The 24,874-nt window shown below is 36.7% G+C and overlaps 3 protein-coding genes, 1 long non-coding RNA gene and 3 other non-coding genes across 7 annotated transcripts; all 7 read left to right on the top strand.

The window, feature by feature from the left end:
- The first annotated feature begins 2,237 nt into the window (after positions 1 to 2,237).
- On the top strand, positions 2,238 to 2,355 carry LOC121222666 (U5 spliceosomal RNA). Its single transcript, XR_005920023.1, has one exon. It is a non-coding gene; the product is annotated as a U5 spliceosomal RNA (small nuclear RNA).
- On the top strand, positions 2,253 to 2,968 carry LOC121222553 (uncharacterized). The gene is made up of 2 exons (XR_005919858.1): positions 2,253 to 2,412; positions 2,496 to 2,968. It is a non-coding gene; the product is annotated as an uncharacterized lncRNA (long non-coding RNA).
- A 7,168-nt stretch (positions 2,969 to 10,136) lies between these two features.
- LOC121222672 (U5 spliceosomal RNA) lies at positions 10,137 to 10,254 on the top strand. Its single transcript, XR_005920029.1, has one exon. It is a non-coding gene; the product is annotated as a U5 spliceosomal RNA (small nuclear RNA).
- A 4,225-nt stretch (positions 10,255 to 14,479) lies between these two features.
- On the top strand, positions 14,480 to 14,594 carry LOC121222675 (U5 spliceosomal RNA). The gene has a single exon (XR_005920033.1). It is a non-coding gene; the product is annotated as a U5 spliceosomal RNA (small nuclear RNA).
- Positions 14,595 to 20,470: 5,876 nt separating this feature from the next.
- LOC107930691 (uncharacterized) lies at positions 20,471 to 20,950 on the top strand. The gene is made up of 2 exons (XM_016862400.1): positions 20,471 to 20,626; positions 20,717 to 20,950. Exons 1-2 carry the CDS (start codon positions 20,471 to 20,473, stop codon positions 20,948 to 20,950), a joined length of 390 nt encoding a protein of 129 aa, XP_016717889.1.
- Positions 20,951 to 21,306: 356 nt separating this feature from the next.
- On the top strand, positions 21,307 to 22,869 carry LOC107930690 (uncharacterized). The gene is made up of 4 exons (XM_016862399.1): positions 21,307 to 21,501; positions 21,711 to 21,815; positions 22,204 to 22,346; positions 22,440 to 22,869. The coding sequence occupies exons 1-4, from the start codon at positions 21,307 to 21,309 to the stop codon at positions 22,867 to 22,869; spliced, it is 873 nt and encodes a 290-aa protein (XP_016717888.1).
- Positions 22,870 to 23,681: 812 nt separating this feature from the next.
- LOC107930718 (uncharacterized) lies at positions 23,682 to 24,874 on the top strand. The gene is made up of 2 exons (XM_016862426.2): positions 23,682 to 24,428; positions 24,549 to 24,874. Exons 1-2 carry the CDS (start codon positions 24,216 to 24,218, stop codon positions 24,669 to 24,671), a joined length of 336 nt encoding a protein of 111 aa, XP_016717915.1. The 5' UTR covers positions 23,682 to 24,215; the 3' UTR covers positions 24,672 to 24,874.

Raw genomic sequence — 24,874 nt, 5'->3', positions numbered from 1 at the left:
ATTGCTGCAATGATCAGCACTTTCGAGCAGCTAAAAGAGTGCTGAGATACATCAAAGGCACCATTGGTCATGGTGTATTGTTCAAAAGGGCCAAAAACATGAAGCTAATAGGCTATGTTGATAGTGACTAGGCTGGATCAAGTGATGACATGAGAAGCACATCCGGATATGCATTCAGTCTTGGCTCAGGCATGTTTTGCTGGAGTTCTAAGAAACAAAGTCTGGTGGCACAGTCAACAGCAGAAGCTGAATATGTTGCTGCTGCATCTGCTGTGAACCAAGCCATATGGCTTAGAAAAATCTTGACTGATTTAAACCAAAACCAAAAGGAGGCAACAGAGATTTATTGTGACAACAAATCTGCTGTTGCAATTGCAAAAAATCCCATTTTTCATGGCAGAACCAAGCACTTCAATATTAAGTTGCATGTTATAAGGGAGATGGAACAAGCTCATGAAATCGAGCTGATTCATTGCAATTCAGAAGTGCAAATTGCTGATATCTTCACAAAGGCACTCAATGTGTCTAAATTTGTTAAATTCAAAAGGGAATTAGGTGTTACTAGCATGGAAACTAAGGAGGAGTGTTAAGTTTAGTTCCCATGCAAAGGTGGCCATGCACGACATGCAAAGGTGGTCATGCTTCTGGAATCGCAGCAGGCAGTGGTGCCATGGTGTGCAGCAAGCTGAAGCTATCCATTTAGTTTCCTTAATTGAATGTTTTGTATTTAGTTAGGATCAAACTTAGTTGGTAGCTGCATTTTGATGTAATTAGGTGCTGAATGACAAGTTTAGGTAGAAGCTTTTTGTTTTTCAATCAAGTTTACCAAGTTACTAGGCAATTTAGTGGTGTTAGGTATGTTATTAGGTGATTACTTGTTTGTTTTACTTGTTGACTGATATATGTAAAGGCTTAATTTCTTGTTGATTTGCTTAATAAAAGATATCAGCTCATTTTCATTCAATCTCTTTCTCTCTTTTCTGTTTTTCACTTGCTAGCTTCATCTTTCTGTTTTCTGCTTCCGAGTTTGCTTCTTCACCAAGCCTCGAGGCTTACTACTCAAGCAAGACTAGAAACAGCTTGCTGCTGCCTCTTGCACCAACAACATGCTAGTTGATTTTCAGTTTGTATGAGAATCCTTTGAGCCTTCTATGTAATAATGGTGTGGTTTTAACGAGTCTTAATCTATCTTAGTACTGCAATCTTTTAGCTCCCTGTTGGAGTGTGGATAATCATAAACTTCCTCTATAAGTTGTTTTATTGTTTACTTAATAAACGTATGTAGCCCTCGTCAAGTCTGGTTAAAAAATATGACAGCTTAAATCTAAGAGTACTGATAGATAATCTTTTAATCCTTTTAGAGTTTTAATTGCTAGGATGATTCAAACCTTCAAAGGCTCAAACCTTATTCAATATTCCTATCTTTGCATCCAAGCAAAGCTTAGTGCTAAACCAAAGTCTAAACCACATCTAAGTCAAGCATATGATAAGATACCAAATCAAGCTAATCTTCTCTCTCTTCTTCTTTTTCATCCCAAACCTAGATCATGATAATTAGAAGACTAAAAACAGAACACTATCTATTAGTTTTGCAGTTTCATGGCCCTATCAATACTTTGAGAAAAGGAAAGTATTCATACAAAGAAGAGATTGATACAAGAGATAATAAATCAATTGATTGATCTAAAAAACAGATTAGCCTGCAATATTCCAAAGTTTAAGTATGTACAAGAATATCATAAATCAATTCCAAATCAATATTAGACAGTATGCCTAGAATCAAATATATGAAAAAGTTATTTAGCAAATTTACCCTAACATCTTTTCCTCTTTATTTTGAGTCTATAGATTGTTTCAGTGTATATGTTTTATTATTTGCAGGTAAACCGAATCTGGAAATGATCTTGTGGCAGTTCACCTAGTTGTACAACATTGTTAACACCCTTGTAACCAATAATCAATTGTTTCACAGACTGTTTACTGTATATTCAGTGTTACTAGAATTAAATGTATGAAAAAGTTATGTACCAAAAACATATATGAAAGAAAATTGAATATACATATGTACTGATATTCGTTTACTCACTGTCTGTATGGAAACAAATTAGAATGAAATAAGAATTCGCCACGGTTTAAAAGCTGTAGAAAAGAGCAGAATCCCACATCATAGGAAGAAGACAAGGGGCATTCAACCAACTCTTATAAATTAAAGCGCAAACGGAGTGTAAAAAAATATGGTGCCGTGCGGTGAGCATAGAGCGAACTATTCTTTCGCCTTTTACTAAAGAATACCGTGTGCTCGCCGTCCAGACTGGCATACGCTTATTTTTGGAGGCTTAATTCTTTCATTAGAATGGCCCCTCAAATTTTAGTTTATTTATTTTTTAGTGTTCTTCTCGGCTCTAGATCCAGGTTTAGCTCTTTAACAAATTCTGTTATGGCTTTTATTTATTTGATTTTTAACTGAGGCTGGTTTACTGATGTCGTTTATACAGATCCTGCACTGTTGATTCTCAAATATTCGTTATATATATTTGAAGTACATAAAAGCTCTTGCTGGAAAACCCACAAAGATGGCAACGAAATTTGTTGATTTTGTCTTCAACATTTTGTCAGTCTGTTGGCACTGCCGTCACTGTCGTAAGGCTCCCTACTGGAAAAGAAATGGTGGGACGGCCTTGGAACCCTTAATGACAGCATTGAAATTTTTGGGTGATAGCTACATGGAATCAGCAGCAAACAAAGGCACCCTTTTAAAGCCTATGGTTTTGTAACTATGGTGCTAATAATGTACCACTCTTGTTTCCAAACATGCAATTCTCCACATCCACCACCAATCTTCATAGGAGTACGTACCATCAAAGTGGCAGCTGTCGCATTTATATGTATATTTAGTTTGACACTTGTCCGCTTTTAATACGTAAAAGTACCATGGAAGTCCTTATATTAGGGGTCAAATTATATTTTATTTTCTCTACCCATAAAATAGGTAAATTAATTTTTATACGTTAAATCAAAGTAACAAATTAGTCCTTTCTATTAAAAAATTCATTCACTTCTATTATTAAAAATTAGTGTGGCTGACACAGACATTTACACATGGCGTACTATGTGTATCTCATCCTAACATTCAAGGACCAATTTTTAACCGGAAAAATGGACGAAATTTTTAATAGAAGGACCGTTTTGCTCTTTGATCTAATGTATATGGACTAATTTATCTATTTTTTAAGTTGAGGGGGAGAAATGTAGTCTGACTCTTAATACAAAGGCTTCCATGGTACTTTTACCTTTTTAATAAACATTGGTTTAAACTTTTTAGTAAAATTGCAATCGAAGAGTTACTTACAGTTTTATTCCTTGGGAAAGAAGAAACTAAAGTATCAAATTAAGTGATTTAGTGTTCATGCAATTGTGTTTCTATACTGGAAATGATGTTTATGCTCTTCAAGATAAATAAATGATGAATCATGTTCTTGTTTTATTCTTGTAAATTGAACTTCAAGTATGTCAGCCCAATTACCATCAACTATTCGCTAAATTCTTCCCCAAAATGTTCTATTTATAGCTCAAATCTTGGGATCTAAACAATGCCTAAATTGAGCAAGGCTTGGATCACCCTTACCCAAATAAAAAAATTTCTACCATATGTATGTTATAATAGATATAACCTTGTGTTGAAGTTGGTCTGCATGCAACAACCTAGCAGATAGCAAGCAGGCCATGAAGACCAAGCCATGTAGGAGCTGCTGGAACAAGCTGAATTTTTGCTTATTTTGTAATCCTAGGTTGATGAAATGAGTTCTAGTTCATTTCAAACTAAGTTAGGCCTATGATCGATGTAATTAGTTGGTATGTGAGCTGTAAACACAGCTTTGTACATGCTTACAAGTTTAGTTTTCAAGTTTCAATGTAATTAGTGGTGGTAGGTATTGTTTAGGTAATTGCTTACTGTTTTTTGACAAGTTTAGTGGTTGATTTGTGTATTGGCATTATGCCATTGTTCCACTTATGAATGAATTTGATTTTGTTCATCAAAATACACTCCACTTTTCTTTATTTTTCTTCCTATTTTTTGCTTCAAATTTGGTTGTTTACTCAGCAAGTATCGAGGCTTGCTGCACAAGACACAAGCTGAGCTTGTCTGTTTCAGTTATAACACCAACAATTGGTATCTAGAGCCTTAATCTTAAGGGACATATTGTTCAAAAGATGACCTCATCAAACTTTTCACCAGCTGCACCACAAGTCTTCAATGAAGGCTACCATATATGAGTGGTCAAAATAAAGACCTACCTGCAGGCTTTCGATCTGTGAGAGGTGGTCAACTTTGATGTTGAACCAGAGCCACTTAGAGCCAATCCAACAATGGCTCAGATCAGACAAAATGCTGATGAAAGGACCAAGAGGCACAAGGCCATGTCTTGCATCTAGAACTCAGTGTCAGATGTATTTTCACAAGGATTATGGCCTGTGAATCACCAAAGCAGGCCTAAGACAAGTTGAAAGAGGAGTTTCAAGGGACAGAGAGGACAAGGCAACAACAATTGTTGAACTTGAGAAGGGACTTCGAGAATTTGAAGATGAAGGAAGAAGAAACTGTCAAAAAATACTCAGACAGGATTATGGCTGTGGTAAACAACATAAGACTCCTTGGTGAGCAGTTTATTGAAGCAAGGATAGTGGAGAAGGTTATTTCAACCTTGCCTGAGAGGTATGAGGCAAAAATCTTATCCCTTGAAGACACAAGGGACCTGACCAGCATTCCTCTGACAGAGCTAATCAATGCTCTATATGCACAATAACAGAGAAGAGTTAGCAGACTGGAGGATCACCAGGAAGGTACCTTTCAGGCAAAGACCAATACTACCTACAAAGGCAAAAAGACATGGAAAGACAAGCCAAAGTATGATGCTGCAAGGAAAGGAGATCAAACTTGCAGGCATTGTAAAAGGTCTGGTCATCTAGAAGAAAAATGCTGATTTAGACCAGATGCTTTGTGTCAACATTGCAAGAAGAGGGGACATGTTGAAAGGGTCTGCAAAAACCAAGGCAGAGCCAACTTCAACAGATGAAGGCTGTGGCTCGAGTTGCCAAGGAAGACAGTGATCATGAGGAGCAAGTTTTGGCTGTGTCATGCTCAACTTCTCAGGAAAGGTTTTCAAATGGTTGGCTCTTAGACAGTAGATGCACCAACCACATGACACCAGATGCTGCTATCTTCAAGTCATTGGACAGAAGCTACAGAACCAAAGTCAAGATTGGTAATGGTCACTTTATAAAAGCAGAAAGAAATGGTGATGTGTTGATACGCACTCCCAGAGGTGCTAAGGTTATCTCGAATGTGCTATTGGTGCCTGAGATTGACAGAAACCTACTCAACATAGCTCAACTACTAGAGAAATGCAATTCTGTAGTGTTCAAGGACAAGCAGTGCCAAATTAGTGATCCGAGTGGATCCAAACCTATGGTAGTCACTATGGCTGATAAGAGCTTTGTGGTTGATTGACCAAAGGACTCAGATACTGCTTACACAACTACAATAGATGAATCTAAGCTTTGGCATCAAAGACTTGAACATGCCAATTACAAATCGATGGACCAGTTGTGCAGAAATGGTTTGGCTAAAAATTTCATAAATTCAGTCCAAAACCAAGAGGTTTGTGAAGTGTGTCAGCTAAGGAAGCAAGCCAAACTTCCATTTCCCTCGAATCAAGCCTGGGGAGCCTCTAAAAGACTACAACTTGTGCACACTGATGTGTGTGGCCCCATGAAGACTGAGTCACTAAATGGAAGTAGGTATTTCATATTGTTTATTGATGATTTTTCAAGGTTTTGTTGGATTTACTTCTTGAAACAGAAATCAGAGGTGGCCTCTGTGTTTTGGAAGTTCAAGACTGCTGCTGGGACTGAAACAGGCTACAAGTTGAAGACCCTAAGGTCAGATAATGGGACTGAGTATACCTTAGCTTAGTTCCAAGCCTTTTGTGATAAGGCAGACATTAAACATCAGCTTACTAACACTTATACACCTCAGCAAAATGGTGTGAGTGGAAGAAAGAATAGAAGCTTGATGGATATAGCTATGTCCTTGATGATTCAAAAGAATTTGCCCAAGATTTTGTGGGCTGAGGCAGTCAACACTGCTGTTTACATTCAAAACAGACTTTCAACTAAGGCTCTGACTCAGAAAACTACATTTGAAGCCTGCTTTGGGTTCAAACCATCACTGGCTCATCTAAAGGTCTTTGGTTGTATTTGCTATGCACATGTGCCTGCTGTTAAAAGGGATAAACTGGCTAAAAGAGCTAAACCTGGTGTTTTGGTGGGCTATAGCGCTATTAAGAAGGGCTATAGGATCTTAGATCCTTCAACAAACAAGGTGTCAGTTAGCAGATATGTTGTGTTTGATGAGAAGTCATGCTGGAACTGGGAAAGGAATGAACCTGGGGCAGTTTCTGAAGATCTTGCAACAGATCAAGCTGAAACAGATCAAAATGGTCCTAAAATGGATATTGATGATAAACCAGTCAGGGGCACTAGACCATTGGCTGAGATTTATGAAATGGCTCATGTAGCTATAGCTGAACCAAGCAGCTTTGAAAAGGCTGAAGCTTAGCAAGGGTGGAAGCAAGCAATGGCTGAGGAGATCAGCATGATTGAAAAGAACCAGACTTGGGAATTGGTTGAAAGACCAGTCAAAAGAAAGGTTATTGGAGTGAAATGGGTGTACAAAGCCAAGCACAAAGCTGATGGGAGTTTGAACAAGCTAAAAGTAAGGCTGGTTGTTAAGGGATTCAGCCAGAAATATGGCTTGGACTATCTAGAGACCTTTGCACCAGTTGCCAGGCTCGACACCATTAGGCTGCTGATTGCCTTAGCAGCACAACTCGAATGGAAAATCCATCAGTTCGATGTGAAGTCAGCCTTTCTCAATGGATTTCTTGAGGAAGACATTTATGTTGAACAACCACAAGGGTTTGAGATAGCTGGCAAGGAACACATGGTATACAAGCTGAAGAAAGCCTTGTATGGCTTAAAATAGGGTACAGCAGAATTGATGGCTACTTGATCAACTTGGGATTTGACAGAAGCAAGAGCGAGCCAACATTGTATGTTAAGAAGGAAGGGGAACAAACACAGCTTATTGTGTCCCTGTATGTTGATGACCTGTTGGTGACAGGAGGAGATCAAGCAATGCTGAATGATTTCAAGACCAAGATGCAGGAGATGTTCGAAATGTCTGATCTAGGGAAAATGTCCTATTTTCTTAGAATGGAGGTGACACAAACACAGGATGGGATATTCTTAAGTCAAAAGGGCTTTGGCTTAAAGGTTTTGACCAAATTCTCCATGCAAAATAGCAAAGCAACAAAGACTCCTGCTGCTGTTGGAGAGAAGCTATCGAGCCATGGTGATTTTAAAAGGGTTTATGAATCAACCTACAGAAGTTTAGTTGGTTGTTTGTTATATTTAACAGCCACTAGACCTGATATTATGTTTCCTGTAAGTTTGCTCTCAAGATTCTTACATTGTAGCAATGAGAAGCACTTTCAAGCTGCAAAGAGAGTGCTCAGGTATGTCAAAGGTACATTGAGCTATGGCTTGATGTATAGCAAAGAAGAAAGCTTGAACCTGGTTGGCTATACTAACAGTGACTGGGTTAGCTCAATAGATGACATGAATAGTACCTCAGAATATGCCTTTAATCTTGGTTCAGCCATGTTCTGCTGGAGCTCAAAGAAGCAAAATTTGGTGGCTCAATCAACTGCTAAAGTACAATATGTTGCAACAGCTAGTGCTGTCAACCAAGACATTTGGCTAAGGAAAATCATGGCTGATTTAAATATGCATCAAAGGGAAGCAACAGAGATCTTTTGTGACAATCAATCTGTTGTTGCAATTGCAAAGAATCCAGTGTTCCATGGAAGAACAAAGCATTTCAGCATCAAACTTCATGTTGTTCGAGAAATGGAGCAGGCATTAGAAGTGAAGTTAATTCATTGCAATTCAGAGGATCAATTTGCTGATATTTTGACCAAGGTTCTTAATGCAACTAGGTTTGAGTATTTAAGGAAGAAACTAGGAGTTTGCAACGTGCTAACCAAGGAGGAGTGTTAGAGTTGGTCAGTATGCAGCAACCTAGCAGATAGCAAGTAGGCCATGAAGACCAAGTCATGCAAGAGCTGCTAGAACGAGCTGAATTTTTGCTCATTTTGTAATCCTAGGTTGATGAAATGAGTTCTAGTTCATTTCAAACTAAGTTAGGCCTATGATAGATGTAATTAGTTGGTATGTGAGCTGTAAACACAACTTTGTACATGCTTACAAGTTTAGTTTTCAAGTTTCAATATAATTAGTGGTGGTAGGTATTGTTTAGGTAACTGCTTATTGTTTTTTGACAAGCTTAGTGCTTGATTTATGTATTGGCATTATGCTATTGTTCCACTTATGAATGAATCTGATTTTGTTCATCAAATACACTCTACTTTTCTTTGTTTTTCTTCCTTTTTTTTGCTTCAAATTTGGTTGTTTGCTTAGTAAGTATCAAGGCTTGCTGCACAAGATACAAGCTGAGCTTGTCTGTTTCAGTTATAACACCAACACCTTAAAAGTAGTTGAAAGAATCTCTTGTAATCACCTCTGCTCCATTTGTTTATATTTGCTTTGGCTATCCATTCCCATCAGTCCTTTCATTGCTTTCCAAGTATAGGGCTTAAACACTGGAACCACCATGAGCTTGAAGCTTCTGATAGATACAAAAGGGCAAAGGGTTCTATATGCCGAAGCTGGAAAAGATTTTGTTGATTTTCTCTTCAACATATTGTTATTTCCCGTTGGTACTTTTATAAAGTTGCTTAGGAAAGAAGGCATGGTTGGATTCCTTGCAAACCTTTACGAGAGCGTTGAAAATTTGGGTGATGCATACATTCAACTGACAACAAACAAGGATACCTTGTTGAATCCTAAATCTTCAAGCTTAGCAATCAATGTTCCTCTCTTGTCGCCAAACATTCAGTCATCAAAACCACAGATTATACCGGCATCATTTGTATTATGTAAATGTTCAAACACCTACATGCCCTAATAGCGGATGATGAGACGACCCTGAAACATTTGTAAACCCCCCAAATATGGTTTCAACTTCATCATTTGCTGCAAATGAGGGTGGTTACGTAAAAGGGGTCATTACATACACGGTCATGGATGATCTAACAATTACTCCTATGTCAACTATTTCGAGCATAAATTTGCTCTATAAGTTCAACATTAAACAGCTTGATGCATTGGTTACGTAAAAGGGGTCATTACATACACGGTCATGGATGATCTAACAATTACTCCTATGTCAACTATTTCGAGCATAAATTTTCTCTATAAGTTCAACATTAAACAGCTTGATGCATTGGAAGAAAAAGTGGTTAATGTAGGAACTACTGAAGCGAGCTTCCTTTTATCCTGTTTCGTTTATAAGTTGCTGTAAGAAACAAATGTCTTATGGCTTTGGTATGGTTTTGGTTTCAGGGTGTGGAGATACTGAAGGCATCGCTATGGTCTGATACTCTGCTTACTAATGTATTCCTTGCCCAAAAGGCCAGGAAGAAGCGTTCTAGGTGATCGAAATGAGAAATGCTTCTGCTGCTGTTGATGCATTGCTGGTTTGTTTACACATTTTAAAGTCCTTTCTGGTGCTGATCCAAAGAATATCATTGTTCTTTTTCTTTTGTTATTGAATATCTATATATGGTGATCTTTCAAGATTCTGTTGATGTTTCCGACTAATGTTTTAAAATAATTGTTGGCTTGGACAAAGCATATGTTTTACCAATTGGAATGATGAACCACTATAAAAGTAACAGTTAAAAGCAATTTCATAATGTAAATTATCATCACGAAAATGATAATTTTCAGAAGAAATACTTAGGGATAATTTCGTTGAGTAGAGTTTAAAGGGTGAAAAATAAGAGGAAATGTGACGGAAGAATGTGTGGCTTGGCAGAAGAGTAGAGCTAGAAAGAAGTTGCCAAGGTTTAATAGCTCCAGAAAGGAGAGGGATCCCACATTCCTTAGAAACAGACAAAGGCACTCTACCATTATCAATAAATGAAAGCGCAAGTAAACTAGTAAGATCAAGGAGCTGTGCAGTGAGCACAGAACGAACTATTCTTTCGCCTTTTACTGAAGAATACCGTGTGCTCGTCTCTTATGGCAGCATACGCCTATTTTTGGAGGCCAAATTCCTTTACAGGAATGGTCCATCAAAGTGTAGTTCAAAATATTTCTTTGCCGTTATACTTCTATGTGGTCTGTTACTGCAAATTAACCCCTATATTCAACATCTGTAACTATATCGAACACTATAACAACTACATGCAGTCAGCAGCAACCAAAGACAACCTTTTAAAGAGCTTCTGGTTTCTATCTTACTGCTAATAATGTACCACTGTTGTTTCTAATCTCAGCATCCGCCACTAATCTTTACAGTTGTAGCCACCATAAAAATGGCATGGGTCGCATGTATGTGGCAAATGATCCAAAATCCCTTTGTCCTGCCTGCAGCCATGTTTTTGAACCAAAACTTGACTCTTGTGAATCAAGGGTTCATCCTCAAGTGAGGGAGATTATGTCAAGGGAGTTGTTACTATCACTTTGCTTAACAAGTTCAAAGTTCAGGATGTTGGGGTTCTTGAAGAGAAAGTCATTGATATGGGAGTGGATGAGGTAAATGATCCCTTTTTAAGTTTTGATGCAATTTTGTAAAGGAATGTAGTTTTTACACTTTTACTTTGCTTTGTGCAAATAGGGAATGAAATTGCTGAGGGCATTGTTGGTATCCAAGACGGTGCTTACTACTGTGTTCGCTGGGAAATAAGATCAAAAGTGATGTGGTGTTCTTGCAATTGTGTCTCTAGGATGGAAATGATGTTAGGTTATATCTAATCCTCAAAGCTTTTATGTATAACCTCTAAAACTTCTATTTGTGACAGTGTTCCTATAATGGCCGCCGATACTGTTAGCTTGAAGCTTTTTGCGGTATTTTTTACATGTAAAAAACTTGTGCTGCCTAAATTTGAAGCTTGACCCCCCCTCCAACCCTGAAAAATGGAACATTTTAAAATTGTGAGAAATTGTTTAATATATATAGTTACATCTGTTTGCCGATTAGTATACAATTTTGGATCAATTGGAATTAATCTGATTATTGGACTTGGTGGTAATTTGGAGAATGGAGTTGGTAAAAGGAAATATGGATAAGATCATTGAATTCTCAAGTCAGTAATTACTGTGAAGGTTTTGACTGTCCCTTGGAATTCAACAAAACTTGTGTTATTTGCATTGGCCATTCCGCTTCTCTATGGTCATTAGTTACTGCAAATTAAGCTCTATATAAAACATGGACCCTGCCAAAATTATAAAGCCAGTAACAGTATTGCAGAAGTACTGTGATATTCACATTCTAACAATAATATTTTTTCCATGGCTGCCACCAAACCAACCACAGTCAGCTAGAAGCTTCTGACAGACCCAAAATCCGACAGAATTCTGTTTGCAGAAGCTGGTAAAGATTTTGTTGATTTTCTTTTCTATATCATGTCATTACCTGTTGGAACTGTGGTAAGGCTCCTTGGTAAACAAAGAAACATTTATGAAAGCATTGAAAATTTGGACGATTATTGCGACATGAAATCAGCAGCTACAAAAGAAATCATTTTTAAGCCAATGGTTACGACCTATACTTCTAATATAGCTCTCTTGTTGCCAAGCATGCAATCCTCCAAATACACCAACCTTTACTGGTGTAAAAAACATCAAAATTACAATGGTGGCAATGCATATGTTGCAAATCATCCAACAGAAATCCTTTTAATGTTTTTTTTTCTTTTGAAATAGAAGAACAAAGAATAAACATTAAAAGGTAGTCCATTTTATCTTCTATTTTTGGAAAAGAGCATAATAAATAAATAAAAAATAAAAGTTTTACCGGTCGTCTCGCCTCCCGTCGTTGTTGGATACCTCCTCTGACCCTGAATGCTTCCGAACCCATTAGGGTTTTCTCCGAGGCTTTGGAAAAAGGGAATGTGAGGTGTGCGAAGAGCCGAACATTCTTTTTTTCTCTTTTAGAAGGCTTAGCCTTTGGATCTAGCTTTGAGGAGTCAAATGGACTAAAAAAGGGGTATTTTTTTAACTCCGGCCACCGGAGGCGATGGTCGCCGTCATCGATGATCGATGGTCACAGTAGAGCGTTGATATCCCTATGGCCGGATATGGAGGGCCTTAGAGAGAAAAAGAAAGAGAAGAGAATTTTTTTTTTAAACATAGTCTGAAATGTTTTATTATTATTATTATTATTATTATTATTATTATTATTATTATTATTATTCTTTTTTGACTTAAATAGGGTCATCAAAACAATGTCGTTTCATCCAGCCCTAAATGCCCCAAAACAACGTCGTTTTGAGGGCTGACCAGACGACCCGATCCGAATTCCCTGAGATTCGCGTGTTTTCGTGGGAAGGGTCTAATTGCAGCCCTAGCCCTTCTGCTTTTCAAACGCTTTTCAATACAGTCTTATTTCTGGTCTTTTTCTTTTTTAAAATTATACTACTTAATTTTGGTTTTTTTTAGTCCTCTTGCCCTTGGTCTCTCTTGGAAACGGTGCGCGTAATGAGGTTGGGAATAATTTCCCATTTGGCCCCTATTCCTTTTCTCATGTTATAGTTTAGTCATTTATTTTAATTTATTTATTCATTTATTTATTTTATATAATTCATTATTTAAATTTTAATTTAATCATTCATTTATTTAACTTCAGACCTTTAATTACTGTTTTTTTTTAGCACTTAAAACTTATGTTGTTTATATCTTTTTATTATTTATTTATTTATTTTGGTATTATGATAGTGATATGACTATTGCGATTAGTATTATGAATTAATATTATTATTACATTATTATTATGGTATTTATTTATTTATTATTTATCATTCTAATATAGATGTTTTACCCACATGGTTATTTTATATTATTTTGCTATCACTATATCATGCATTATGTTTAAATATATTTGTCCATTTTCATACTATGCCCAAATAAGTTAAATGCACATCGCTTTAAATGTTACATTCATTTTTGCTCGATGCATAAAAAAGGGAAAATTTGAAAACCAAGGTAACGTTTTTTATTTGGAGATTCAAGAAGTTGTGTCCTAACTTACGAGGTTTGATTTTCTCTTTGAACCTAAATAACCGAACATCCTTTTTAAAACTAAAAACACATGAGATTTAAATAATAATAAATAATGAGCAATCTTATTTTTGAGGATTCGAGATATCGTGCCCTAACTTACCGAAAATGACCTTTTCATTTTGGTTACCTCGAGATAAGAAGGTCTTTTACATAAGTTTTAATTTAGTTAAGTGATTTTAATTAAAAAGAACATCATGCAAAGAGAGGTCATATTTTAATTTCTCCTCGAAATTTTTACTTTCGACACTAAGATATTAAGTAATTAATTAGGTACCAATTTTGGGCGTTATGAGGGTGCTAATCATTCCTCCCATGTAACCGACTCCCGAACCCATTCCTTTTATTTTTGTAGACCGAAAATAATTTTAATAAATCTAACATTTTATTAAAATGACAACCTTAAGGTGTTCCAATTACACCTAATTAAAAAATATTGGTGGCAACTCCATCTTCATTTTAAAATAAAAAATGTCGATTTCAAAAAAAAAGGTTTCGACACCTACATTCAATCAACAGCAAACAAAGAAACCTTTTAAAGCCTATAGCTTCCATCAAAGCTGCAAATGTGCCTCCCTTGTTGCCAGCAACCAAATCTTCAAAATCAATCGAAATTTATAGGAGTCGAAATAGTTACCATAGTAGCAGCTGTGGTCTCTACGCAGAAGATGATTATAAATCCATTTTTCTTTCTTACAATGATGTTATGAACCAAATTGTAACCATTGTTAATCTACAAAAGAAGGATTCATTCACTGATGAAGGAGGTTATGAAAGGAGTTATTGCTAACATGTGTTGGACAAAACAAAAATATTTAAATATAAATAAACACATATTTATATATGAAACAAAATATAAATAAAATAATTTATATTTAAATTGTCGAATGCGTAAATCAATAAAAAACATAACAATAAGTTGAAAATGAAAGGAAGAACAGAGATTTACTAAACGTTCAAGCTTATTTAACATAGTTTTCTTAGGATAGATTCGACTGCTCCTATGGTACTTGGAGAAACATTAGTCAAATGTCTCTCAGGATACAACAGCACAATGATCAAAGCAATAACACCTCTGCAGTGATCAACGAAAAAACGTTGTCTTTTTCTATCACTAGAATTTTAGAAATTAAATGTGTCCAATTTCTTTAAGATCCCACATCCCTAAGAAACAGACAAGGGAACTCAACCAACTTCTATAAATTGAAGTGCAAATGACTAAGCAAATATACAAAGCTGTGCGGTGAGCACAAAGTGAACTATTCTTTTGCCTATTACTAAAGAATACTGGGTGCTCATTGCCCAACGTGGCATACCCTTATTTTTGAAGGTATAATTCCTTTTCTAGAGTGGTCCATCAAACTATAGTTTAAATTGATTACAACTGGCTTCTTCTGAAGTACCAACTTAGAGTGCTTTTTTCAATTTTTTACTCTTATCATTTGTAACCCTAAATGTTTTCTTCTAAGGTAACTGTCTTTGAGTATGATAGATGGTGAATTTTGTAGTGAAGGCTCTTTAGTTATTAGTTTTGGGTTTTAGATGTTGAACTTTGGAGAAACCAGGGAATACTGTTTGCTGAAGCTAGCAAAGATGATAAAATTGTCCTGCATACAGACATGAAGCAGGCAAGCTGCTCGAGCCATGCAATTGCAACTGAAGTTCAAGCTGCTGGTTTGTTTTGTTACTTTCAAATGATATTTTGTAACTTAGTTAGATTAGAAATGAGTTGTTAATGTACTTGATATAATTTGCTAATGTTTGAGCTGATAAATCAGCTTTACAAAGTGTGCAAGTTATGTTTAGCAAGTTTCTAGGTACTTAGTGGAGTTAGGTTGATGATTAGGTGATGTTTGTCTCATTTTGACCAGCTTATTGACTGGTATATGTAATGACTTTATGCCTCAATTCATTGTTAATGAAATTTTTAGAATTCTTCTTCATTTATTTATGGTTTTACTCAAGCAATTTGCTAAAAGGTCTTAATTGATTTCCTTGTTTACTCAGCAAGACATCGAGCCTTCAAGCTCAAGTTTCTGTCAAACTCCATTCATTTCTTTTCATAGTTCCAACAATTGGTAACAAGAGCTTATTTCTCAGTGGATCTTTCATTCTTCATGTCTAAAAACCATGTCTTTATCCGGATTCTCTCCAGCTCCATCATCAATGTTTAACGGTGAAGGCTACCATATTTGGGTAGTGAAAATGAAGACCTACCTACAGACATTCGACTTGTGGGAGGTTGTCAACTCAAATGTTGAACCAGCACCTCTAAGAGCCAATCCCATTGTGACTCAGATCAGATAGCACATAGATGAAAGAACCAAAAGACACAAGGCTATCTCATACATCTAAAAAAGTGTATCTGATGTAATTTTCACAAGAATCATGGCTTATGAGTCTCCAAAGTTAGGCTAAATGAGAAGTTTCAAGAGACTGAAAGAACGAGACAGTAACAACTATTGAATTTGATAAGAGACTTTGAAATTTTGAAGATGAAGGAAGAAGAAACAGTGAAGCAATACTCAGCAGGATCATGGCTGTTGTGAACAACATCAGATTGCTTGAGGACTAGTTCAGTGAAGCAAAAATAGTGGAAAAGGTCATTGCAACCTTACCTGAGAGATATGAAGCCAAGATCTCATCCCTTGAAGACTCGAGAGATCTAACTAGCATCTTTTTTATTAAGTTGATCAATGTTCTTTATGCTCAAGAGCAAAGAAGAGCCAGCAGACAAGAGGAGCATTAAGAATATGCTTTTCAAGCCAAGAACAGACCTGCCTCGAGCTCTTCTGGCTACAAAAGGAAGAAGATTTGGTCTGAAAAGCCTAAAAGAGATGGAGCAAGAAGAAGATATCCACCTTGCTCACATTGCAAAAGGCTCAGTCATCCAGAAGCAAACTATTGGTTCAAGCCTAATATGTAGTGCAAAGTCTGCAAAAAGATGGGACATTTTGAGAAAGTTTGTAGAAACAAAGGCAAGCTGAAGCAAAACTAGCCTCAACAGCCTAGAGCTGAAGCTCAAGTGGCAAAAGAAGGTAGTGACCAAGAAGAGCAAGCCTTTGTAGTCTCTTACTCAGCAGCCAAAAGAAAAGCCACAAATGGATGGCTGATTGATAGTGATTGCACAAACCACATGACCCTCAATGCTGCTATCTTCAAGAAAATTGATAGAAGCTTCAAAAAAAGGGTAAAAGTTAGAAATGGACACTTAATCAAAATAGAAGGCAAAAGAGGTGTGCTGATAAACGCTCCTACAGGTATCTAATGTCCTGTGTGTGCCTGAATTTGACAGAAATCTGCTTAGTATAATTCAGTTGCTTGAAAATGGTTATTCTGTAGTGTTCAAAGGCAAGGAATGTCTGATCAGTGATCCAAGTAGATCAAAACTCATGTTAGTAGCCATGGCTAACAAAAGTTTTGTTGTGGACTAGAACAAAAGTTCAGACAGTGTCTACACAACAGTCTTAGATAAGTCTAAGTTATAGCATAAGAAGTTAGGCCATGCCAACTATAAGTCACTGGTTCAGCTAACCAAAAGGGACTTGGTTGAAAACTTCACAATATCGATTGAGAAAGAGGATGTTTGTAAAGTATGTCACCTAAGAAAGTAAGCTAGACAGCCATTTCCTTTGAACAAGGCATGGAGAGCCTCAGCAAAGCTGTAACTAGTCCACACTAATGTGTGTGGCCTTATGAAGACACAGTCTTTGAATGGTAGCAGGTATTTTATCCTTTTTATTGATGATTACTCGAAGTATTACTGGATTTACTTCCTAAAGCACAAGTTAGAAGTGGCCTCTGTATTTTAGAAGTTCAAGGCTGTAGTTGAAACTAAATCAGGATGCAAGCTCAAGACACAAAGGTCTGATAATGGCACAGAGTACACTTCAGCTATGTTTTAAGGCTTTTGTGATGAATTAGGCATCAAGCACCAGCTCACCAATACCTACACACCTCAGCAGAATGGTGTCAGTGAGAGAAAGAATAGAACTTTGATGGATATGGCTAGATGCTTAGTGTTTGAGAGAAATTTGCCCAAGACCTTGTGGGCTGAGGCAGTTAACATTGATGTTTACCTTCAAAACAGGCTACCAACTAAGTCTTTGGTTCAAAAAACACCATTAAAGGTCAGGTTTGGGTTCAAGCCATCAGTTGTTCATCTGAAGGTCTTTGGCTGCATTTGTTATGCACACATACCAGCAGTCAAAAGGGATAAGCTGGCCAAGAAGGCTCAACCTGGCATCTTAGTGGGCTACAACGATGTCAAGAAAGGCTATAGAATTTTGGATCCTACATCCAATAGGGTTTGTGTAAGTAGAGATGTAGTCTTTGATGAGAAATCAAGCTGGAACTGGGATAAGAATAAGCCAGAATGTGCTGCTGAAGACCTGGTGACAGATTAGATTGAAGGTGATCAGGATAATCTTGAAATGGACATTGATGATGAGCCAGTCAGGGGAACCAGACCATTGGCAAAGTTTATACAAGAGCAGATGTAGCTACTATGGAACCAACTTGTTTTGAACAGGATGAAGCTCAACAAGGAAGGTCATAGGAGTGAAATGGGTGTTTCGAGCCAAGCATAATGCTGATGAAACTTTGAACAAGCTGAAGGCAAAGCTAGTAGTGAATGGATTCATTCAAAAGTATGGCATTGACTATTTTGAAACATTTGCACCAGTGGCTAGACTTGACACAATCAGGCTGCTGGTTACTTTGGTTGTACAGAAGCAATGAAAGATACATCAACTCAATGTAAAATCTGCCTTTCTCAATGGTTTTCTTGATGAGGAAATCTATGTTGAACAGCCTGAAGGGTTCAAAGTTGAAGGCAAAGAGGATAATGTGTACAAGTTGAAGAAGACTTTAAATGGCTTGAAACAAGCACCAAGAGTCTGGTATGACAGAATCGACAGCTACCTAGCTAGCTTGGGGTTTGAAAGAAGCATCAGTGAGCCAACCTTGTATGTGAAAAAGGAAGGTAATGAAACACAACTTATAGTCTCTTTGTATGTGGATGACCTGTTTGTTACAGGAAGAAAGAATGGCATGTTGGCTGATTTCAAGAGAAAAATGGAAAGCATGTTTGAGATGTCAGACTTGGGACAAATGTCCTACTTTCTTGGTATAGAAATGTCTCAAACTCAGCAAGGGATTTTCATAAGCCAGAAGGCATTTGCCTTGAAGATTCTAAACAAGTTCTTCATGCTGAATTGTAAAGCAACAAGCACACCAGTTGCTGTTGGAGAAACGTTGACCAGCCAAGAAGATTTCGAGAGAGAAGCTGAGTCATCTTATAAAAGTTTGGTTCACAAGACTAGACATCATGTTTGATGTAAGTCTCCTATCTAGGTTCATGCATTGTTGCAATGCAAGACAATTTCAAGCTGCTAAAAGAGTTCTCAGGTACATCAAAGGTACACTGAGCTTTGGAATGATGTATATCAAGGTTGATAGCATGAAACTACTTGGTTATGCTGATAGTGATAGAGCTGGATCAGTGGATGATATGAAGAGCACCTCAAGGTATCTGTTTTCCCTTGGTTTAGCCATATTTTGTTGGAGTTCAAATAAGCAAACTGTTGTTGCTCAACTGACAGCAGAGGCAGAATATGTGGCAGCTGCAAGAGCTGTTAACCAAGCTATTTGGTTAAGAAAAATCATGGCTGATTTAAACCTACACCAAAGGGAAGCAACAAAGATCAAAAGTGACAACCAATCTGCTGTTGCAATTGCAAAGAATCCAGTATTTTACAGGAGAACCAAGCATTTCAAAATAAAGTTTCATTTTGTTAGAGAAATGCAATTTCAAGAAGTGAAACTGATTCATTACAGTTCTGAGGATTAGCTCGCTGATATCTTGACAAAGCCTCTTTGTGTGTCAATGTTTAAGGATTTGAGAGCCAAAATAGGAGCATGCAACATGCAAGCCAAGGAAGAGTGATGAAGTTGGCTAGCATACAGGCATGAAGCAGACAAACTACCCGAGCCATGCAGTTGCAACTGAAGTTCAAGCTACTGTTTCATTTTGTTACTTTCAAATGATATTTTGTAACTTAATTAGATTAGAACTAAGTTGTTAATGTACTTGATATAATTTGTTGATGTTTGAGCTGATAAATCAACTTTACAAAGTGTGCAAGTTATGTTTAGCAAGTTTCTAGGTACTTAGTGGAGTTAGGTTGATGATTAGGTGATGTTTGTCTCATTTTGACCAGCTTATTGACTAGTATATGTAATGGCTTTATGCCTCAATTCATTGTTAATGAAATTTTTAGAATTCTTCTTCATTTATTTCTGGTTTTACTCAAACAATTTGCTAAAAGGTCTCAGCTGATTTTCTTGTTTGCTCAGCAAGACATCGAGCCTTCAAGCTCAAGTTTCTGTCAAACTTCATTCATTTGTTTTCTTAGTTCCAACAAAAGATTTTTTGATTTTCTATCCAATATTCTTTCATTGCCTGCTGGCACTGAGAGTACCTACTGAAAATGGAATGGTGGGATTCCTTTAAAACCTTTATTACAGAGTTGAAAATGTGATGTTTCTTTTCTTCAAAAAGAAAAAAAAAAGTGTGTTCCTGCAATTGTCTCCAGATGGAAATGATGGCATGCTCTTCAATATAAATAGAAGACATACGGATAATGTCCTCAACTTATTTTATTCTTGCATGTCAGTCCAACTGTATAAAGTAAAACTATAAGACTGCCAATATTATCAAGGCAGTAACAATATTTGAAGCACTGTGATTATTTCACCTTTTATCATTAGCATATTTTCGTGGTTGCCCCCACTACCAGTCCCACTACTGTCGGCATGAAGCTTTTGATACACTCAAAATCCCACAGATTTCAGTTTGCTGGAGATGGTAAAAATTTTGTTGATTTTTTCTTTAACATCATGTCATTACCTATTATAAACTTCCATTAGTTAAAAGTATTATCCCTATTTAGAGCTAAATAATCTAAAAATATATGCCACTTGTATGTTACAAACTTGTAATAAATATAATATGTGACTTGAAAGTGGTGAAAAGAATCCCTTACTACTCACTTCAACTCCATTTGCTTGAGCCCCAGTAAGTAGAGAAGCTATATATTTGCTAAGGCCATCCAGATCCCTTTAGTCTTTGATTGCTTTCGGTATAGAGCTTAGACATTGCAAAGCATATCTAGACGTTGTAGTAAAGATCTGTGAGATTTGTATTTACATAAGTGTTACCACCATGGCTGAAAACACTGTTAGTTTGAAGCTTTTGGTCGAGTCAACGAGCCAAAGAGTTCTGTTTGCTGAAGCCGGGAAAGATTTTGTCGATTTTCTGTTCAACATTCTGTCATTTCCTGTTGGCACTGTCATATGGCTTCTGAAGAAACAAGAAATGGTGGGTTGCCTTGGAAACCTATACGACAGCCTTGAGACTATGAACGATACCTACATTTAACCAACAGCAAACAAAGACACCCTTTTGAAGCCTATAGCGTCCATCAATGCTGCAAATGTGCCTCCCTTGCTGCCAACAACCGAATCATCAAAATCAATCGAAATTTACATGTGTGATCAAAGTTACTATAATCAAAGCTGTGGTCTCTATGTCTCCTATGATTCTAAATCCATTTGTCCTTCTTGTAATGGAGTTATGAAAGAAATCGCAACCGTTGTTAATCCAGAAAAGAAGGATTCTGTTAGAGCTAAGTGCAACAAATAGCAAGGTTCAACAAAAAACTTGCCGAGCAAGAATCGAGACTTGCGGCAGAAACAAAGAAGAAAAATGAAATAAATTTTAAGCAAAGTTAAAATAGAGAGTATATGGATGAAATCTTGATTGAATTCATTCATTTTTTTAAAATGGCATAAAGCCTATTTATACAAGCTTACAACTTGACAACTTAGTTGGAATACAACTAAGTTTCATCATTACATCCACTTAAAATAAATCACCACCTACTACCACTAACAAACTTAGTTGGAATACAAACTTAGTTGGAATACAACTAAGTTACATCATTACATCCAAATAATAATAATAATAATAATAATAATAATAAAACATGTGATTGCTACATGCTAACCATTGCTTCAATAGATTCATCTACTATTGAGGGAGGTTATGTGAAAGGGGTTATTACATACATGATCATGGATGATCTTGTTGTAAGGCCCATGTCAGCCATTTCTTGTATCACTTTACTCAACAGGTTCAATATCAAGGATGTAGGGGTTCTTGAAGAGAAAACCACTGATATAGGAGTCAATGAGGTAAGACATAATCCCGTTTCTTTTGCAGCCTTAATATTAAGTAATATACGGGTTAAGGGTATGATCCTCATATTTATGAGAAAAAATAGACAAATTTGAGCATACCCGTACCCATTACTTTCTATATTAAAACGTGAATGCTAAGAATGTGACCAACTTTCATTGTTGATAATATGACACTGGTTTTAAACTTGCTTTTCTGAAAATAGGGTGTGAAGTTGCTAAAGGCGTCCTTGCAGTCCAAGACTGTGCTCACTGATGTGTTCATTGAGAAGAAGGTGAGCGAAACTGATGCTAGCAATTCTGCTGGTGAAGTACATTCAATCGAGATATAAGAAATGCTGGCCGATTTTCAGTTTGCAAGTTTGTTTTATGAGTCTTAGTCTAAGAAGGGATGCTCATTGGTTTTTCTTAAAACCTTAGCAGTCTGTATGAGGATCCTTTGAGCCTCTTTTGAGTTTTAATTGCTAAAACTTAGCCCTTTTAGAGCTACCATTTGTATGTTATAATAGAAATATAATATGGAACTTGAAAATGGTGAAAATTAAAGCATCCCTTGTTTCTCAATTCAACTCAATTTGTTTGAGACCCAGTGAAGAAAAACTAGTCAGATATTTGCTTAGGCCATCCAATTCTCATTAGTCATTATAAAGGCAGTAACTATATTCAAGTACTGTGAATATCCCACCTTTTTATCATTAGTGTTTTTTCATGGCTGCCCCCACTCCTAGTCCCACCACAATTAGCCTAAAGCTTCTTATAGACCCAAAATCCCACAGGCTTCTCTTTGGTGAAGTAAAGATTTTGTTGATCTTTCGGGCATTATGTCATTGCCTGTTGGCACTGTGATAAGGCTCCTTAGTGAACAAGGAATGGTGGTTGCATCAGAAACATCTACGACAGCATTGAAAATCTGGACAATTTCTACATGTTGTCAGCAGCAAACAAAAACATCTTTTTGAAGCCACAAGCATTTACTATGCTGTTTATGTACCTCCCTTGTTTCCATCCATGCAACCTCCAACTTACACCAATTTTTATAGGTGTAATAGCTCCTATCCAAGAGACAGGTGTCACAATATGGCAAATGGTCCAAAATCCCGCTGTCCTTGCTGTACCAGCGTTATGGACAGTAATTTCACTTTTGCGAATCTGCCAAACAAGGTTGGGGGAGGTTTTGTCGAGGAAACTGTAACTTATATGATTACAGATGATCTGGTTGTGGGGCCTCTGCCCACTAAATCTATTATCACTTTGCTCAACAAGTTCAACGTCAAGGATGTGGTTAAAGAGAAAGTCATTGTTGTGGGAATTAATAAGGTGAAAGATATTTTCTTGTTCCTTAACTTGTTTATTTATGTAAAGTGAACTTCAAGCATGTCAGTCCAATAGTATAACTTGAAACTATATGGCTTTATGTAATCTTCAAACCTTTATTTATAATAACCTCAATCTTGGGATCTAAGCAATACTTGGATTTCATGCTAAAGAAGGTAGCCATATCTCTTCAAGGAAGGAATTGCAAAAATTGCAATTGTCCATAAATTTATCCCTCTTTTAGCAGGGACCGAATCTCCCTTGAAGTTGAAAACCTTATCCCTATACTTGGAGCTAAATGATCTAAAAATGATACCATTTTCATGTTATAATAGAAATACCATATGAGACTTTAAAATACGGGAAAGAATCCTTGTTACTCACTTCAACTCAATTTTTTGAGATCCAATGAAGAAAAGTATTGTTGAGCATTGGCCTGCACTGCAACAAAAGACCAGCAGCAGCTCAGCAACAAGACTAGCAGAAGCTCAACTTGGAGATCAGCATTGGAGTTTAACCGAATGGTATAACTTCCTCAGTTCATTTTGTTCTATGAAACTTTGTTTAGTTTCCTTGTAATTTGTCCAAAGTTAGTAGGATTAGTTTGTTGATTTGAATTGATGTAACAGCTGATATGTCAGCTTGCTTTTGTGTGTAATTTAAGTTTGCATTGTGGGAGCAGTTATGCCATTAGGTAACTGTCCAATGTTTTGTAACTCACGTATATTTTCAAATTTTGAATGAAAAAGAGAGATGAATTTTTCAGTTATCATTCTTGCAAAAGCTCTATTCTCTCGTGTGCTTTGGTTCTTCAGTTTTTTTTTTTTTTTTTGCTGCCAAAGTTCCAACAAGTATCCATATATTTGCTAGGGCCACCCCATTCCCATTAGCAGAGCCATTATAAAGAGCCTAGAAACTGTATCCACCACATGGCTACCAACACTGTTAGCTTGAAGCTTCTCGTTGACTCAACAAGCCAAAGAGTTCTATTTGCTAAATCTGGAAAATATTTTGTCGATTTTATGTTAAATATTCTGTCGTTACCTGTTGGCACTGTCATAAGGCTTCTCACCAAAGAACAGATGGTGGGTTCCCTTGGAAACCTTTATGACAGCCTTGAGAATATGAATGATACCAACATTCAGCCAAAAGCAAACAAAGACACCCATGAGAATATGAATGATACCTAAATTCAGCCAACAGTAAACAAAGGCACCCTTTTGAAGCCTATAGTTCCAGACAATGCTGCAAATGTGCCTCCCTTGTTGCCAACAGTCGAATCGTCAAACTCAAAACCCACCGGAATTTATAGGTGTGTTAATACTTACCATCGTAGCAGCTGCGGTCTCTATGTGGCAAATGATTCTAAATTCATTTTTCCTTCCTGCAATACTGTTATGAACCAAATCGCAATAGTTGTTAATCCAAAAAAGAAGGATTCGCCTACTGATGAGGGAGGTTATGTGAAAGGGGTTATTACATACATGATCACGGATAATCTTGCTGTAAGGCCTATGTCAGCCATTTCTTGTATCACTTTACTGAACAAGATCAATATCAAGGATGTGGGGGTTCTTGAAGAGAAAACCGTTGATATAGGAATAGATGAGGTAAGAAACAATCCCATTTCTTTTGCTTCTTTATATAACAAGTGAGAAGTTTTAAGAATGTAAGCCTTTGTTATTTGTGATTATACAACACTGGTTTGAAACTTGCTTTTCTGCAAATAGGGTGTGAAGTTATTGAAGGTATCGTTGCAGTCCAAGGCAGTGCTCACTGATGCGTTCCTCGAGAAGAAGGCAGGCGAAAGTGATGCTAGCAACTCTTCTGGAGTACATTCAATCGTGATATAGGACATGCTGGTTGATTTTAGTTTGTATGAGAATCCTTTGAACCTTCTATGTAATAATTGTGGTTTTAATGAGTCTTAACCTATTTTAGTACTGCAATTTTTTAACTTCCTGTTGGAGTGTGGATAATCATAAACTTCCTCTATAAGTTGTTTTATTGTTTACTTAATAAATGTATGTAGCACTCGTCAAGTCTGGTTCAAAAA

The sequence above is a fragment of the Gossypium hirsutum genome, chromosome D10 (assembly GCF_007990345.1).
Source record: "Gossypium hirsutum isolate 1008001.06 chromosome D10, Gossypium_hirsutum_v2.1, whole genome shotgun sequence".
Taxonomy (NCBI): domain Eukaryota; kingdom Viridiplantae; phylum Streptophyta; class Magnoliopsida; order Malvales; family Malvaceae; genus Gossypium; species Gossypium hirsutum.
The sequence above is the reverse complement of the archived record's forward strand: the minus strand, read 5'-3'. Positions and strand labels throughout refer to the sequence as shown.

What these genes read in the sequence shown, in the direction of transcription:
- LOC107930691 (XM_016862400.1), top strand. Translation starts at nt 20,471, where the DNA reads ATGGCTGAAAACACTGTTAGTTTGAAGCTTTTGGTCGAGTCAACGAGC. An exon ending in TTCTGAAGAAACAAGAAATG is followed by an intron (nt 20,627 to 20,716) that starts GTGGGTTGCCTT and finishes ACCCTTTTGAAG; the next exon opens with CCTATAGCGTCCATCAATGC.
- LOC107930690 (XM_016862399.1), top strand. Translation starts at nt 21,307, where the DNA reads ATGCTAACCATTGCTTCAATAGATTCATCTACTATTGAGGGAGGTTAT. An exon ending in CTGATATAGGAGTCAATGAG is followed by an intron (nt 21,502 to 21,710) that starts GTAAGACATAAT and finishes TTCTGAAAATAG; the next exon opens with GGTGTGAAGTTGCTAAAGGC. An exon ending in CTAGCAATTCTGCTGGTGAA is followed by an intron (nt 21,816 to 22,203) that starts GTACATTCAATC and finishes TTTTATCATTAG; the next exon opens with TGTTTTTTCATGGCTGCCCC.
- LOC107930718 (XM_016862426.2), top strand. Translation starts at nt 24,216, where the DNA reads ATGAACCAAATCGCAATAGTTGTTAATCCAAAAAAGAAGGATTCGCCT. An exon ending in TTGATATAGGAATAGATGAG is followed by an intron (nt 24,429 to 24,548) that starts GTAAGAAACAAT and finishes TTCTGCAAATAG; the next exon opens with GGTGTGAAGTTATTGAAGGT.